General features: G+C 42.9%; 1 protein-coding gene across 4 annotated transcripts in view; it reads left to right on the top strand.

Annotated features, from left to right (window-relative positions):
• NR3C2 (nuclear receptor subfamily 3 group C member 2) overlaps nucleotides 1-15,030 on the top strand; it is a 218,241-nt gene that overhangs the window by 2,619 nt on the left and 200,592 nt on the right. For 2 of the 4 annotated variants that reach the window (XM_075751262.1, XM_075751264.1), the window contains exon 2: nucleotides 2,690-4,448. In XM_075751262.1, coding sequence (XP_075607377.1) covers nucleotides 2,692-4,448 — 1,757 coding nt within the window. In that variant the 5' untranslated portion in view covers nucleotides 2,690-2,691. Of the gene's footprint in view, nucleotide 1; nucleotides 360-2,676; nucleotides 4,449-15,030 lie in introns of those variants that run through there. The other 2 variants (XM_075751263.1, XM_075751261.1) reach the window with 2 other exon arrangements.

Genomic DNA, 15,030 nt, shown 5'->3' with positions numbered 1-15,030 from the left:
TGTGTGCGGGATGGACGGAGGGACCACCCACCCCCCCGCCGCGGGGGTGCCGGGGTCAGCGGTGCGGGGGGGAGGCGCCGGCAGCCGACCTGCCCGTGCTGCCAGCCGAGCTCCGCTGCCCCGGGGAGGAAAGGGGGAAACCCCCCCAGCCCAGCCTTGCCGATGAAACTCTGGTCCCCTGGGCAGTTTTGTGCCAGCGAAGCGGCTCGCAGGCAGTGAAACTTAAAGAAAATTTTGTTTACAAACACCGAGAAATAAGAGCGGGTGGTCGCTTGAGCCATCGGTTTAGTTGTTACGAAACTGAATTTACTTCAGATTTTCCCCGTATCTAGGTGACCTTTTGGTTGCAGGGATACCAGGTACCATTTGATTTTTTATTTGACTGTTGCTGCGAAACTGGTTTCATGCGTGATTGATCGGAGACTCGTACTGCAGAGGGCTGTGTTTGTTGATATGTTTGGGAGTGGAATACATAACTCGCAGCATCCGAGTACTTGGGGGGGGGGGGGGAGGCGGGTCTGGAGAAACTGCCGTGCTCATAATATAAGCTTCCTTCTGCAAAATATCAGATGTAGATGCTCTCGGTTCCGATATGTAAAGCGACTCAGCTTCTGTTGTGGTCCGTGGATGTTTTAGCTCACAGTCAAATTCACTTAGTGAAAGTTAGTGAAAAGGCATGTCTGTGCAGTAGGTGAAGTGTGGGTACCGTGGATAAACATGCTAGTCGAGCTGTAATAAGTTCTGCTTAGAAGAACAAAACCAAACCGTTACACCGTCAGCAACCCATGAGATGATTATTTGGTTCTAGTATCCACCGAGGCGCTCGGAGGTGACAGAAACCAGTGCTCCCAAAAAATCTCTTTGCTGCTGCATTCTTACTAATTTATATCTGTCATTTTAAACTGAACTTGTATCAGGCCACAAATAATCTCTCTGCTGTTTCTTGATCCTCTCGGATATATTTACCAGACGGTGCCTCTCTCTCTGGAAGTGCAGGACCAGGGCATTTTAATTTATTTTTTTTTTTCCTTTGTATGACCCAGGTTTTTATTTGCTGAAGTTTTGAAGTATGCTTGCCTATTGATTATGTATGAAATTTGAAATTTATTGCTGTGGGAGAGATCCCTACAAAGCTTGAGCACCAGTGTAATGTTAGGCCTATAACTGAGATTTCCTGGTACTCAGGCAGTGGTTCTGAGGGTTAAAATTCACTTATATCCTAATTTTAAGCCTTAACTAAGTTTCCTGGTTTTCAGAAATGCTGGTCACTCACAGCTGCAATTGATTTCTCTGGGAATTAGGCTTGCTCAGCACTTAAATCAGGGGTAGGTGATTATCTGGGAGTGACTTTATATGAAAGTAGGCACTTCTGGCAGAAAATTTTAGACTATAGGAATGTGATTTGATACATATGATGATGTTCTAATAAAATTTGGGCTTGAGGGGAATGTAGGCATAGGGCCATAGTTCTAAGTAAGGGCAAAGAAGTATTTGAGTCATTCATTTTAAGGGGGTTTTTTGTTTGTTTTTATAATTTTGCTTAAAATAGTGTTTTTAAGTAGTGTTTAGTAAAGGGATTAAACACTAAATTAAATATTGGAAAATGAATACATGCTGAAAGGACAAAAAATTGCATAATATTGGTATTGTAACTATTGGCACTTGAGTTTCTACAGTTCTAATGATACTGTGAGCCAATTCCTTTAAAAAAATAAAATTGTTGTTACTTATGCGTGATTTTCAGAATAATGGAGGCTAGGTCATGCATTTTGCTCCCTGCCTTGAGAGAGTGGCATGTGGGATGGGAAGGTTTTTTTAGGGTCTATTTTAGAACAAGGTTTACTTTTTTTTAATATGTATGTATATTTATTCCTCTTGCTGGCTGCCGTGGAGGTTTGCAGAATTCCGGATCCATTTAATAGCCACACATCCCCACCTAATCTGATCCCCTTCCTCTGGGGCAGAAACATTTCCCATTCAACTTTTTCATTACTTTCCCCCCCGTCTCAGCCCATCGTTCGTGCCTCTTCCAGTGGCTGTACAAGCAGTTTGTACAGCTGTGAAGCAGCAAGTTGGTGCCCGGCCCCGCAGAACTGCTGCTTCCTTCTGAAGCATCCTGTGTCATGCTGGATGGTGAAGGGAAACCCTCTTAGCACACCAACCTCCCTCGCTTTGCTGTCCCTGTAGCATGGCAGTGGAAGGTCCTCGGAGGAGCAGAGCTGTGCTGAACAGTTTGCACGGGGTTTATGTCCTGCCTACCGCCACCATGTCCTCCTTTCAGGACCTCTCTGGTTCCCCTCCGTCCTTGCTGCCCTCTTCCCTTTTTTGCTCACTGGCCACAGGGCTGCGGCCAGTGAGGGTGGGCAGTTGTTGTGCTGACGTTTCCGAGCCCTTCCTTTTGAGGCAGGGAGCGATAATTTGGGTCTTTTCTAATTGCTGACCGGTTTTCTCTCAGAACCCATAGGGCTGTCATACCCATGAGACCTTTTCCCGTGATTGGATTGAAATTGGACAAATGGTTGAGAGATGATGGATGGGGCAGGGAAATGGGACTGGCAGGCTGATAGAGAGGAGGATAGACAGAGTGAGCGGATATGCTTCCTTTCCTTAGGAAATTAGGAAATTTCCTTAGGAAGTCGCACTGTCCTGTCATTTATTAATTTTACTTTTTTGTATATGTCTTTGCTAGTTATGGAGACAAAAGGATACCACAGCTACCCAGAAGGCTTAGATATGGAGAGACGGTGGGGTCAAGTTTCTCAGTCTGTGGAGTATTCTTCTATAGGTGCTGGAGAGCAGACTGATGACAGTAACTATATGGAGATTGTAAACGTAAGCTGTGCTGCCAGCACTTTTGCCAACAGCAGCGCTCAAGGAAACAGCAAAGAAAAACCTGAGCTACTCTCCTGCCTGCAGCAAGACAGCAGTCAGCCTGGTCTTCTGCCCTCTGACATCAAAACTGAAACAGAGTCAAAGGAGCTGTCAGCCACGGTGGCCGAATCCATGGGTTTATATATGGATTCGATCCGAGACGCCGATTACCCCTATGATCAGCAGAACCAGGGGAGCCCAGGAAAGATCTACCAGAACGTGGAGCAGCTGGTGAAGCTCTACAAGGAGAACGGCCATTGCTCTTCTCCCCTCCACAGCGCTAGCAGGCCCTTGAGGTCTTTGATGTCGGACTCCGGGAGCGCTGTGAATGGTGGTGCCATGCACGCTATCGTCAAAAGCCCTATCATGTGTCAAGAGAAAAGCCCTTCGGGGTGCAGCCCTCAGAACATGGTTTCCTCGGTCTGTAGTCCTGCTGGAGTTAACTCTGTGTCCTCAACTACTGCTAGCTTTGGGAACTTTGCCGTGCACAGCCCCATCAGCCAGGGAACCCCTTTGTCGCGCTCACCGAACGTGGAAAACCGAGGGTCTATGTTGCACAGTCCCGCTCACGTTAGCAACGTCGGGTCTCCGCTTTCTAGCCCTTTAAGTAGCATGAAATCACCGATTTCTAGTCCTCCCAGTCATTGCAGCGTGAAATCTCCCGTCTCGAGTCCCAATAATATCACTATGCGATCTTCTGTGTCCAGTCCTGCCAACCTGAACTCGAGGAGCTCCATTGCCAGCCCTTCCAATGCCAATAATAGGTCCACTCGTTCTAGTCCAGTGGTTAGCACTGTGGGATCCATCTGTAGCCCTGTAAACAACTCCCTAGGATTCCTGGCTTCCGGCACGCCGGCGGGACCTAGCAGAAGCCAAGATACTGTTCCCAGTCCAGAAACAAAAGACAAGGGTGCTCAAGAACTCACGTTTCCTAAGATGGAGGAAATGGAGAACGCCATCTCCAACAGCAGTCAGATGAACCTCGTTCAGTTCATAAAACCCGAGCCAGACGGTTCATTCGGCAGCGCGTGCATTGGCGACAGCAGCAAAATAAACTCCGATTCCCCCTTTTCAGTACCAGTGAAGCAAGAGTCGGCCAAGCATCCTTGTTCTGGTGCCTCTTTTAAAGGGAATCAAACAGTAAATCCTTTCCCATTTACAGATGGCTCGTATTTTTCTTTTATGGATGACAAAGACTATTACTCTCTTTCTGGGATCTTAGGACCACCTGTTTCTTCGTTTGATGGAAGTTGTGAAGGTAGCGGTTTTCCAAATCCAGGCCTACCTGTGGGAATTAAGCAGGAGCCTGACGATGGCAGCTATTACCAAGAAAACAGTATACCATCCTCTGCCATAGTGGGTGTAAATTCAGGTGGACAGTCGTTTCACTACAGGATCGGTGCCCAAGGCACGATATCTTTGTCGCGGCCGGTTGCTCGAGAGCAGGCATTTCAGCACTTGAGCTCGTTCCCTCCCGTCAGCACGCTAGTGGAGACCTGGAAGTCGCATTCGGAGTTGGCATCCAGAAGAAGTGATGGGTATCCAGTTCTAGAGTACATTCCAGAAAACGTGTCCAGGTGAGCAGGCAAATTACTTCCTCCCCGCCCACCCCCTTCCCCCCCTTTTTTCCCTTCTTCCCATGCATTAAACAAGGCGTGAATTAAAATGGGGACCGGGGCGGTATTTCTCAAGCTGGTGCGTAATTCTTTGTTTGCATTTCAGTTCTTATCATTAGATTTGCTGGTTTCTCGCTGTATTTTACTCTGCCTTTAATAAAAACAAAGTGCTGGCTTTAATGTTTAAAAAGAACATACTATATTCTATTGTTATTAGATTTGAAAGTGTAGCATTAGTATGTTTATGAGCTCTTACTACTATAAATGTTGTTTTTCCCATAATGAGAGCTTAGTAAAATTGTTCTCGTGTGTCCTATAATGGTTATTCTTTCTTAGCTGGTGCTTAAATGTGTTGTACCTCAGATGAAATGTTGAGATGAGGATAAGAAAACGATAGTGTTGGGAATCCATTTTTCTGAAGATGCATGGTTATAAGTTTGCACTGGACGTTAACTGGTTAAGTTTAAAAACTAAACCTTACAAGCCTGTGGCAACATATTATTTCTGTATTTTAACTGTAGGAACATTTGGTTTGTATATATAGAAAAATGCCTCCAGAAGGAGGAGGGCTGTTAAAACTTGATGCATGTGAAAGGGATAAATGGATAAACTGATCCCCTCACTTTTGGTGGCAGAGAAATATGCAAGTGTCATTTGAATTTGTGTTTCTTGGCTGATTCGTGGAAGCGTGTACTTCTTCAGCAAACAGGTGTTCATGTATTTCATAAAGGACGCTTACATTCATAAACTATCTAGTTTCATAATCAATATTACAAGTCATTAAGCGCATCTGACAGCATGACGGAGTTAGAATAGTTACATAGCCTCTTTGTGTGTCAAACAGGCTCACCAAAGGTTTGTGTTAAAGCTCAGCGAAATTGCCGGTAAAATAATTTGCATTTACCTTTTTCAAGCCTTTTTTTTTTTTTTTTTTCCCCACCATGAGATATGCAACTGCCCTCAGTGAATGAAATGTCTGTCTTATTCTTGGAGTGGGGTGAAGAGGATGCGTAGCATTTTCTATATTTGTACGATGCTAAATATTTCTGAAAAAATAGTGTTGCAGTGAAAAGCATAATGCCTAAAATAATGGTGCTTTTGAGGAGGGAAAACAGCCTACCTACCCAGGAGAAAAAAAAAAAGACTTTAAATATTTTATTTTCAGATCTGTCCGATACCTCTACAGTGTCCTTATCATTTTGCAAGCCATACTTCACTTTTTCTTTGGCCATTTCAAATATAGTCTCTAAAGAATGCACTTTTTAATATTTCTTTCTCAAATTGTAAGGGCTGTATCCCACCTTCATGCTGAACTTCACATGTTTGCTGGATATTTGTTGTCATCCAGGCTTGGCTTAAATGTGCTTTCTTGGATCAAGGAAGATGAAGTTACTGTTTTCTAGTTATTTTACCTGATGAATTTTTTATAAATTGCATTATTTATGTAGTGAGAAAGGTTCACCAGAAGACTGATGGGATGCCTGAAAATAAAGACCCAATATTTTACTGACTTTGTGGTTGAGCACAATTACTTGAGCAAGTAGCTCCTACCAGCCACGAGAGCTCTTGCATGAGTAAGTGCTGCTTGTGCTGAGTCAAGGTTATCATCCGTTGCAGGGACAGGCACAATAAACAGGGAGATGCTGGTAGGAACATGGCTGTCATCAATAGTTGTGTTTTGAATGACAGACTCTCATAAGGCTTTTGAAGGAGTCTTTTGATCTGACATTAGTCCGTGGGAGGACTTCTCATCTTCTTACTTCTAGACTAAATGGATAATCTGTATCATCAGGCTGATTGATGATTGGACAGGCTTGATACACTTTTCCATCTTTGTTCTCTAAGCTCAGTGAGATACACAGGTGAGCATAGCTGCTACCTTGCAGGATTGAAATCCTGCAATTGTTAGCACTCAGAGCTATTACCGCATGTGTGCAATTCTCTTCAGGTGATGGAGATCTGCAGGGTTGTGACACTTCAGGCATCCTGATCTGTAGTCAGATTGGGACATGTGTCATTGTTTCAAATCTCTTAACTCTGCTCCATTATTTAACTAAATGTTGCTCTTAATCTGCTCGGCCTTGGCTTTATGCTAACAGGTGCAGCTGGGGACCTGTGCAAAGCCCATACAGTTTTCAAGGTAAATTCATGTAGGGGTCATTTTGGCAGTACAGATTTGAATGCGTAGGTGCCTGCTCAGATACTTGTCTGCTGATGAAACAAGTCATAAAGACTCAACATAAGATGTCACACGTGTAAAAGCTCACTCTTGCTGATGAACCTTGGATTGATCTTTACCTTTCTCTTCACTTCTGTGCTGCGTTCCAGCTAAGACACAGGAAATGACTTGCGCGTTTGTTCATGCTCCGAAGTGTTGTAATAAAACACGCATAGTTTAAAACCATGTCAGACCGAACATCCCAAGGTGTGCTTCCGCTGTCGCATGTCAGCCTGGTAAGGGGTTTGCAAAGTCTCTCTTTCTTCATGTTGTCAGAACAGCAGCATCACACCTCTGGACTCTGTATCCATACCAGATCCTTGTGACTTCCTTCCCCCCCCCCGACATGTCAACCATATCAGGCATCACACATCTTGCAAACTTCTACAGCATGTGATTAACCCTTCAAAGTCTATGATATAAAGTTTCTGGTATTCTAAGTCTTCATCCTTTTTCAGGCATACTGATCCTGCAATATAATTTGCCATAAACAAAGACTAAGGTGAAAAGAAAAAATAGGCTACGTGGTTCTCTAAAGCCAATAGGTGATCAGCATTGAATATATCTTGTTCTGGCAGTGTTATTTTCTGAACCTCAATATCGTACCCTTTTTAGACTTTCTGACTTGCAGGTTACACAAGGAAAAGGAGTGGGTGACCAGGAATGATAGTGTCTAATAAACACAGTTTAGGCATTTAAAATACTTCCCTACCTTATTGACTGTGCCAAGTACCCACTGTCAACTAGAACATTTATCTTTTTCTCCTTCAGTTACTTTTCTTAGACATCCACAGTTGTGGTTCTTTTTAAGTTAGCTGGTGGTAACTTTCCTTATAACATTGCAACTTCTGGTGTTCGGGGAGTGAAAGCCTCTTAAGCAAAACCAAGTTCCGTTATTCCCTTTTAAATGTTTTTCTTCTGCTAATACACATGCAGAACATGTTTTTGTCTTTGAAAGATTTTTACATGTTTAATTTTTAATAGAGGGTGAATCATACCTGTCTGTCTGTGTGTATAGATCCCACTCTGTGACTGACATTTCTAAGAAATAATGGTTTCTAAACTAAATAATAGCAAAGTGGGCTTGAAAAAGAAGGTATGTATGATTGTGTGATGTCACTGATGAAAACCTACACTAAGAATCCAGATGGGATTTCACTTTAAGGTGATGGCTCGTCTGAATCAGAGTACCAGCCTAAGCCTCATGATCGTGCCAATTATGCGATTTTCCAAATGGCCTAGGGAAATGTCATGGTTGCTTGAAACAACAGTAAAAATTGAGGAGGATGACCTTTCTGCTGCGTTAGCTCTTACCTAAAGCTTCTTCTGCAAATGTGCCTTTTCCCTCTAATTTCCATATTAACTCATGTATGTACATATACATACTTACTTTTCTCAGCAGTTGTGGTGGAAACAAAGGGCTGATACTCCTGAAGTTTCTTCTTGGTAGTTGCACTGGCGTAATCCAGTCTGGGATGAATTCACAAAGTTCGGTGCGTTATTATTCAAAAAGTGTACTATTTTAACATAAATTGCATATGTTTATCAATAATTATGTTTCAATTGTTGTCATTCAGACAAGGAGATTTCTCTTCAAATCAGTGTTTCATGATATTTTAGAGTCTAATTTATGTCTGTTAAAAGGAGTTGAAAGTCTGTCATTGACTTCTTAGGGTTTATGGTCAAATCTTTGATCAAACATTGACAATATTTTAGGGATTTCTTATACCTAACTGTTCCTGAACCATTCACATGGATCAGCATTTTTTTCATAGACCCTACTTGTAGCAGCCCCCCAAAAAACCCAACCCAAAACAAAAAAACAAGCCAACAACATGAACCTTACATGTAACCTTCACTGACTTGAATGCATGATTCTGGTTAAAATCTGATTTCAGCCTTTTGCAAGTATTTTTGTAAATAAACTTTTATGTTAAATATTATCTAGAATAGTCACTTATCAGAATTATACCTGCCAGAGAGATAAAGGTCTGGTAAATATTATTTTTAGAATTTATGAATGGCCTTGACCTCTGTTTGTTTGCTGACGGACTTTATGGGAAAAAGACCGAGCTGTTAAAATATTCTCCATGCTTGGAAGGACGGGTATCCCCTTTAGATTCCCACCAATGTGCTGTGCAAACTTTCTTCACCCATGATTCTCTCATATAGTAGACTGTAGCCTTAAATCTGTACTTTTTTTTTTTTTTTCCAATTTGAAAAGTTATTCTTGTTTTTGTAGGTTGTTGTATCATTTTGTGTACTTTTTAACAGTTCTGGGTATAATCTTGATACAACAGGGACCTCTACATATGTATGTCTTTATTTCTCCTTAAAGAAGTTAGGAGTCTGTATTAGTATGTCAGGCCAGGAGGTCTAAAGGTTCTCCTTAGCGTACCAACATGCATTTAACAGCCTCGCACTTTCTACAGCTTGCTTTGTTGTTATTTTGTTGAGGGTGCTCCTTTTTTGTTTTGCTCTTTTTATTGAGGAGTTCAAAATCTGTAAAAAGTTATTTTTTGAAAATGTGATTGCTAATGCCTTATTTTCGCTTAAAGTTATACACATCAATTGACTCCTGTGCTGTGGCAAGGGAGAAGTCCACATTGCTGGAAAACTGTGCTCCATAAATGGGTGGATATTCCAAATCTGGGGAAATAAGAGCTCCGTTCCCAATCCGTATGCCAATATCCAGGGGTTGTTTGTTTCTCTGAGTGTGGGGATAAGTAACATTGTGTATTACTAAAACATTTCTGTTGCCAATTGATACTGCTGAACTTTGCAATACCTGGCTGTTGGAACTCAGTTTGCCATAGTTTATTCTGATAATAGTTAATTGTTTCCTAGCTTTTATATCACTTTTGGTGATAGAGAATCTCGCTATGATACCTTCTTTTGACAGTTTTCTGAAAAGGAGGAAGGTGGGATCACCTTCGTGCACAGATTTTAGCAAGCAGAAGAAATTTTGATTATCCGTATGCCAACAGTATGGATCAGTCCATTTTAATGAGGACTGCAAGACACTGATGTCTGAAATATGCACTGTATAAAAATGTTCCCATCCGATTATAAGGGATATGCATTGCAGTTATGCAGGTAAGCATGTGTCGTGGTTTAACCCAGCAGGCAGCTAAAAAAACCACACACTCGTTCGCTCCCTCCCCTGCCACAGTGGGATGGGGGAGAGGATGGAAGAGGAAAAGGTAAAACTCGTGGGTTGAGATAAAGACAGTTCAATAGGACAGAAAAGGAAGAGAATAACAAAGCAGCAACAAAACCAATAATCATAATGATAAAAGGATATACAAAACAAGTGATGCACAGCACAATTTCTCACCACCCAGAGCCGATGCTCAGCTAGTTCCTGGGCCGCCTTGCCACCCGGGCAGCCCCCCCAGTTATATTCTGAGCATGACATCATATGGTATGGAATAGCCCTTTGCCCAATTTGGGTCAGCTCTCCTGGCCGTGTCCCCTCCCAGCTTCTGAGGCACCCCCTGCCTTCTCGTTGGCAACTAAAATATTAGTGAGTTATCAACATTATTGTCATCCTAAGTCCAAAAAATAGCAGGATGCTCTCTGCTAGGAAGAAAATTACTCTTATCCCAGCCGAAGCCAGGACAGCATGCATAGGGATTGCTGCAGCGGTATCGATACTCTTGCAGTACTCGTATTGTCTGCAGAGGGAGTAAATTGTTAAGTTGTGATTCAATAATCTGTCCTTACTCAACCAACTGTTAGCATTAATGGAACTTAAACCTGCTGTGAAGCGCTCTGCCCAGCAGAATCAGATTTCTAGATACGTATTGGAGCTTTGCCGAATGCAGGCTTGAGCAGCGGTTGCTGTTGGGTGTCTTCTGTAGCTGAACCATTTATTGTTTGCAGTGGCAAAATACATGATTGGACCATGCCTTGTCTGGTCTGACTCTGGTTTTGCCCTTTGTTTGGGTGCATTTCTGGGCAGTTTCTGGGGTTTAACTGTATGTATTGCGTCTTTGAACAGAGTTGTAGGAGCTGGGATTAGTAGTGGACTGATTGCAGCCAAAACTTCTTCGAGAACCGCAGAGTACTGTGATTTCAGATTTCAGCTCTCAGAGGTCAGAAAATACCACAGTTTAGGATGAATGTAGTACCATACCTTGTTCTCTGGCAAATGTGTCTTACAATATGGCTGTACGAGAGTGATAAAAATGATCCGACAAGGAAACTAAAAAGAGTGTGTGAAAAACAGGTATTAAATATGTCTAAGTTTAGTAGTTTTACCAGTTTTCACATGCAGCTGGTTGCTACACAGTGGTTGTTGCTCAGCATATGAATTACTTCAGCTGCAGTCTCCTCTGAGTGAGAGAGATCTGTGGAGAAAAAATGAGGAGTATTTCCATTGTTTGCAATTGTCCAACTCCTTGCAGCATTATTGGGCACGTTTGAATGCACCCTGAATAGACCATGGCATGATTTGACCGCTCGCTGCCCTACTAGCACAAACTGCAGTGGAAGGTCACTGTCTGTTGGGTCCTCACGAAAGCCCTCTCCTGCTGGCGCCACCTTGGTTTTGCTGCTGGAGGAGGCAGGCTGACCTTGGAGGAAGGCATATTTTTTTGATTTATGCTACCGGGGCAGGGATCATAGGTCAGGATGGCCCTGTTTACCCCTGCCAGCAGTTCCCAGCGTAGCCTGCTCCGGTACCACTACTCACAAGAGCAGCAGCTCTTGGCTCCATGCCGGGCTGTGCACGTGCTTGGGAGGAGGTACTCCCTGCTCGCACTCGGAGCAGGGCGCATGTGCGCATCCTTAGTAAGGCACATCCTTCTCTTCAGGAACCCCGGAGTTTTACAAAACCTTGAGAGGTGATTTACTTTCAGGACAAAGTTTTCAAATAAACTGTGCCTTTAAATGGGAGGCTTTCACCTTGTTTTGGTTTTGGGTTTTTTTGGGGGTTGTTTTTTTGTTGTTTTTTTTTTCAACTGAGGTTTATTAATATGGTTTACCAGACCGTAACACTTGTGTTTTCTGAAAGGATGTGATCTGGGTCGTTGTCTTTCTCTGCTTTACTGAAATCAACGCTGAAGGATTTAAAACCAAAAAACCCAAACCACCACCTCACTTCTCCCTCCCCGATCCCCCAGAAACCCCCCCAAACCGAACAGAAAAAGAAAGAAAAAAAACCAAACCCAACCCAGAAAACCAAACCCATGCTGTTGATGATTCTGGATTCTTAAAAGGATCAGTTACATTGGTTGTATCTGTTCAGTACGTGAACAAGTATTTTGCAAGCCAGTATTTCTTTACTGAACTGTGTTCTAGCAGAAGTTCCCAGATTGTTGGTAGTCGTAAGAGAGTAACTTGAAGTTGAATTTTAGTTCTTTGTCTTAAACTGTGAATTAAGCTCCTACAGTTACATTGGAATGTGTTGTTAGCTGGTTGCTAAATTAAATTTCTGTAAATCTGTAAGCTGCGTATTTGCTTCATGAAAAAATTGATAGCTTAAATTTCATATTTGGAGGTGGAGTAACTTAGGGTTAATACATATTAAGGTATTTCTTTAAAAAGAAAAAAGTAAACTTTGGTTGGAACATCTGAGCAGAAACAGAATCCAGTATTTGTGGATAATATATAAAATGGCTTATAGGAATTTGTACGCTCTCCTAAGATGCATGGGTACGATGCTGATTGTGGTTAGTGATAATTAATAATAGATCAAAGAGTTACAGCCCTGAGGTTAAAAAGCAAATTTCAGACTAATTGCTGAATGTTTCTGACAATTTTTATATCACTTCACTCATTTCCATTCTCTCTTCTAAACAGTGCTTTCTACTTGCATCTGGAGGTGAAGTAACATTTTGGGCTTTCAGGCTAAAATTTGGACTGGACACATGACTCTTCTATTTTGCTTTTCTTTCCTTGTCTGCTTTTGAGAGGTGCTATCCCAAAAGTGGTTGTTTTGTAAACCAATTCCCTAGCAATTAGGTTTCTGAAAAAGAGATTAAAAAATTTGCCATCTTTAATAATGTTTTCTGATTCTTTTGGATTTGGGAGAATATCTTATTCCCAGTTATGTGTGCGTGTATGACCATTTCAGGTTCATATTCAGTCTTCAGTCTACAAAATAAGCATGTATTTTAGAGGTTTATTTTCGGCAGTGTAATCTATCAGCGGTCTGAGAGTTTTTAATCACAGGTCAGAACTGGGAAGTAAGTAGCTACATTTGCCCTGACTGCGATTTTGTCTGTCTCAGCTGCCAAACTTAGAGGGTCTTGCTAGCATTTTTGGCTATGGTGTCCTGAATACCACGTTGTGCTAATATGATAGCGCAGTCTTGCAAAACCCATCGCTACAGTACTTAATTTCTTTTGTTCACCAGCTCTTCTTCTGTACCTGCCTCGAAGGGTTAGGATGGAGGGTGCATGGAAACTGGGAGACTGGTTTGGGAATCCCCCAAGGAAATTGGAGCAGCTCTCTAGGCAAAGCAGTGATCTGCCTAATTAATTTTTAAGTTGTGCCTTGCTTCTGGATGGCAGATTGAGGCCATATAGGAAAAGGGGCAGCGGCTGAGTTTCGCTGGTACGAGAACGGGCCAACGTGCCTGCGCTGTCGGAGACGCGTTGCCCTGCCGTGGCAGGCAGCTGCCTGCAACCATACATTCCCGCCAGCTTGCGCAAAGCGACTGTGGCCGTGTACCCGTGTGAATGCGTCACCCGGCATGTCCTTACCGAGACCTGTGCTCTCTGAGCCCTTTGGAAACCTGGTTTCACAACCGGCGAGCCCCAGTTTACTCTGGCAGTGTCTCACCTTGAAAAATCAATCATGTTTGTATCTTTAGCTCTTCGTTAGTACTGCTGCAGGTAAGAGAGCAGGGAGGGGGCTCTTTTGTAGGTTGTTCACCGTATTCCCTATTCAAACACGGCTTCTTGTCTGACTGAAGCAAGGCTGGAGGTGGGACCTGGTCTCCTAGTCAAGTTTCATGTCACTGCCCTCAGACTAGGAGAAGGAAAGGGATTTCTTCTGGAAGCACACATTAAGGTCGGGCTATCAAGACGGCAACCTTTATTTTCCCTCGGGAGACTTGAGTTCAAATATGAGCTGCTCCAAAGGTCGGAGATCTCACTTTTAGCATTGCCGAGGCTTGTCTCTAGAAACCTGTCATGCACTTTAGCGTTTTTGATGACTGGAGTACCAGGGACCTTGCAAATGAAGGTGGGTGGGAAATTTGCACTGTTTCCAGGCAGACTATCTGAGCTGTCAGCTTCATTATTTTAAACTAAATTAAATTTGTGCTAGAGAGTGCGGTATGTTAGAGCAGTTAGGGAGCTCTTCCTCTAATAGTAGCTTCAGATATACTTTGCTAGATCTAACTTTGTTACTTCCAAACTCCTTTGGTTAAATTAAAAAGAAAACAACAAAAACCTTGCATAGGTGTTGATCCTGGGGTGCGTGAAAACTTTCCAGACAAATTGAAGAGTCTCATTTGAAGACAATATAATATTATGTTTGCCTGCCATGTCTAAGGATCAAGGTCCGTTCTTTTTTTTTTTTTTATTGTTTAGTAGAAAATAAACACACGTCATCAGTTCTGGCCCATCGGTCAAGGGATGCACACTTCTGGACTGTTGCTGGTGTCGCTTTCCATAACTGGCATGAGATCTTGTCCCAGAGTTGGGCACGGTCCTTGGTTACGTGCGTGTCCATGTCCGTACGTGTGGGTGGTAAACCTGCCCTTTGAAGCTGTGTGCGGCAGGGCACGCCAAGCCTGGCAAGGAGAGGACGGGATGCCCTGGTGGGATGCTGCGGTGGAGGTCCTCTTCCCTCATTTCTTGGGGAGTGCCCCCCAGCTGGTAGCCTGTTCGCTTGGGTTTAGGGTGCACCATGTTTTGGTTTTGTCGTTTTCACTTTAAATTTGTTTGTTTCTTTGTTTTTGAGCAGCAAGGCTTTCTTAAGTTAATAATTAAAAACAAATACTGGCCAATAAACATTCCTTAAGGATTAGAAAAAAGTTACTGAACGTGACTGGCTTGTCAAAATTCTGCACTGAACCTTCGTTGCAGACCGCCCTGCTGTAAAATGCGTCAAGTCAAACCACATTGCTGCAGGATTAGCTCTATAAACCCTGTGCGGCCTTACCGTACTCTTCCTTCAGATACATGGTGGCAAAACAGAATAATTCCAATTGATTTGATTAGGATTTTTAAATCCTTGTTTTAGTCTGAATCCGTGTAAACTAGCTGGAAGATGAACAAAGTGGGGGGGGGTTAGACGTGTCAGCTTCTACTCAGTGTATGGAAGTAAATATTGGAAGTGGTCCAGAGCTTTATGGCTGCTGCCAACTAA

Source organism: Balearica regulorum, chromosome 4 (assembly GCF_011004875.1).
Source record: "Balearica regulorum gibbericeps isolate bBalReg1 chromosome 4, bBalReg1.pri, whole genome shotgun sequence".
NCBI classification, from domain to species: domain Eukaryota; kingdom Metazoa; phylum Chordata; class Aves; order Gruiformes; family Gruidae; genus Balearica; species Balearica regulorum.
This window is presented reverse-complemented; position numbering and strand designations above follow the sequence as displayed.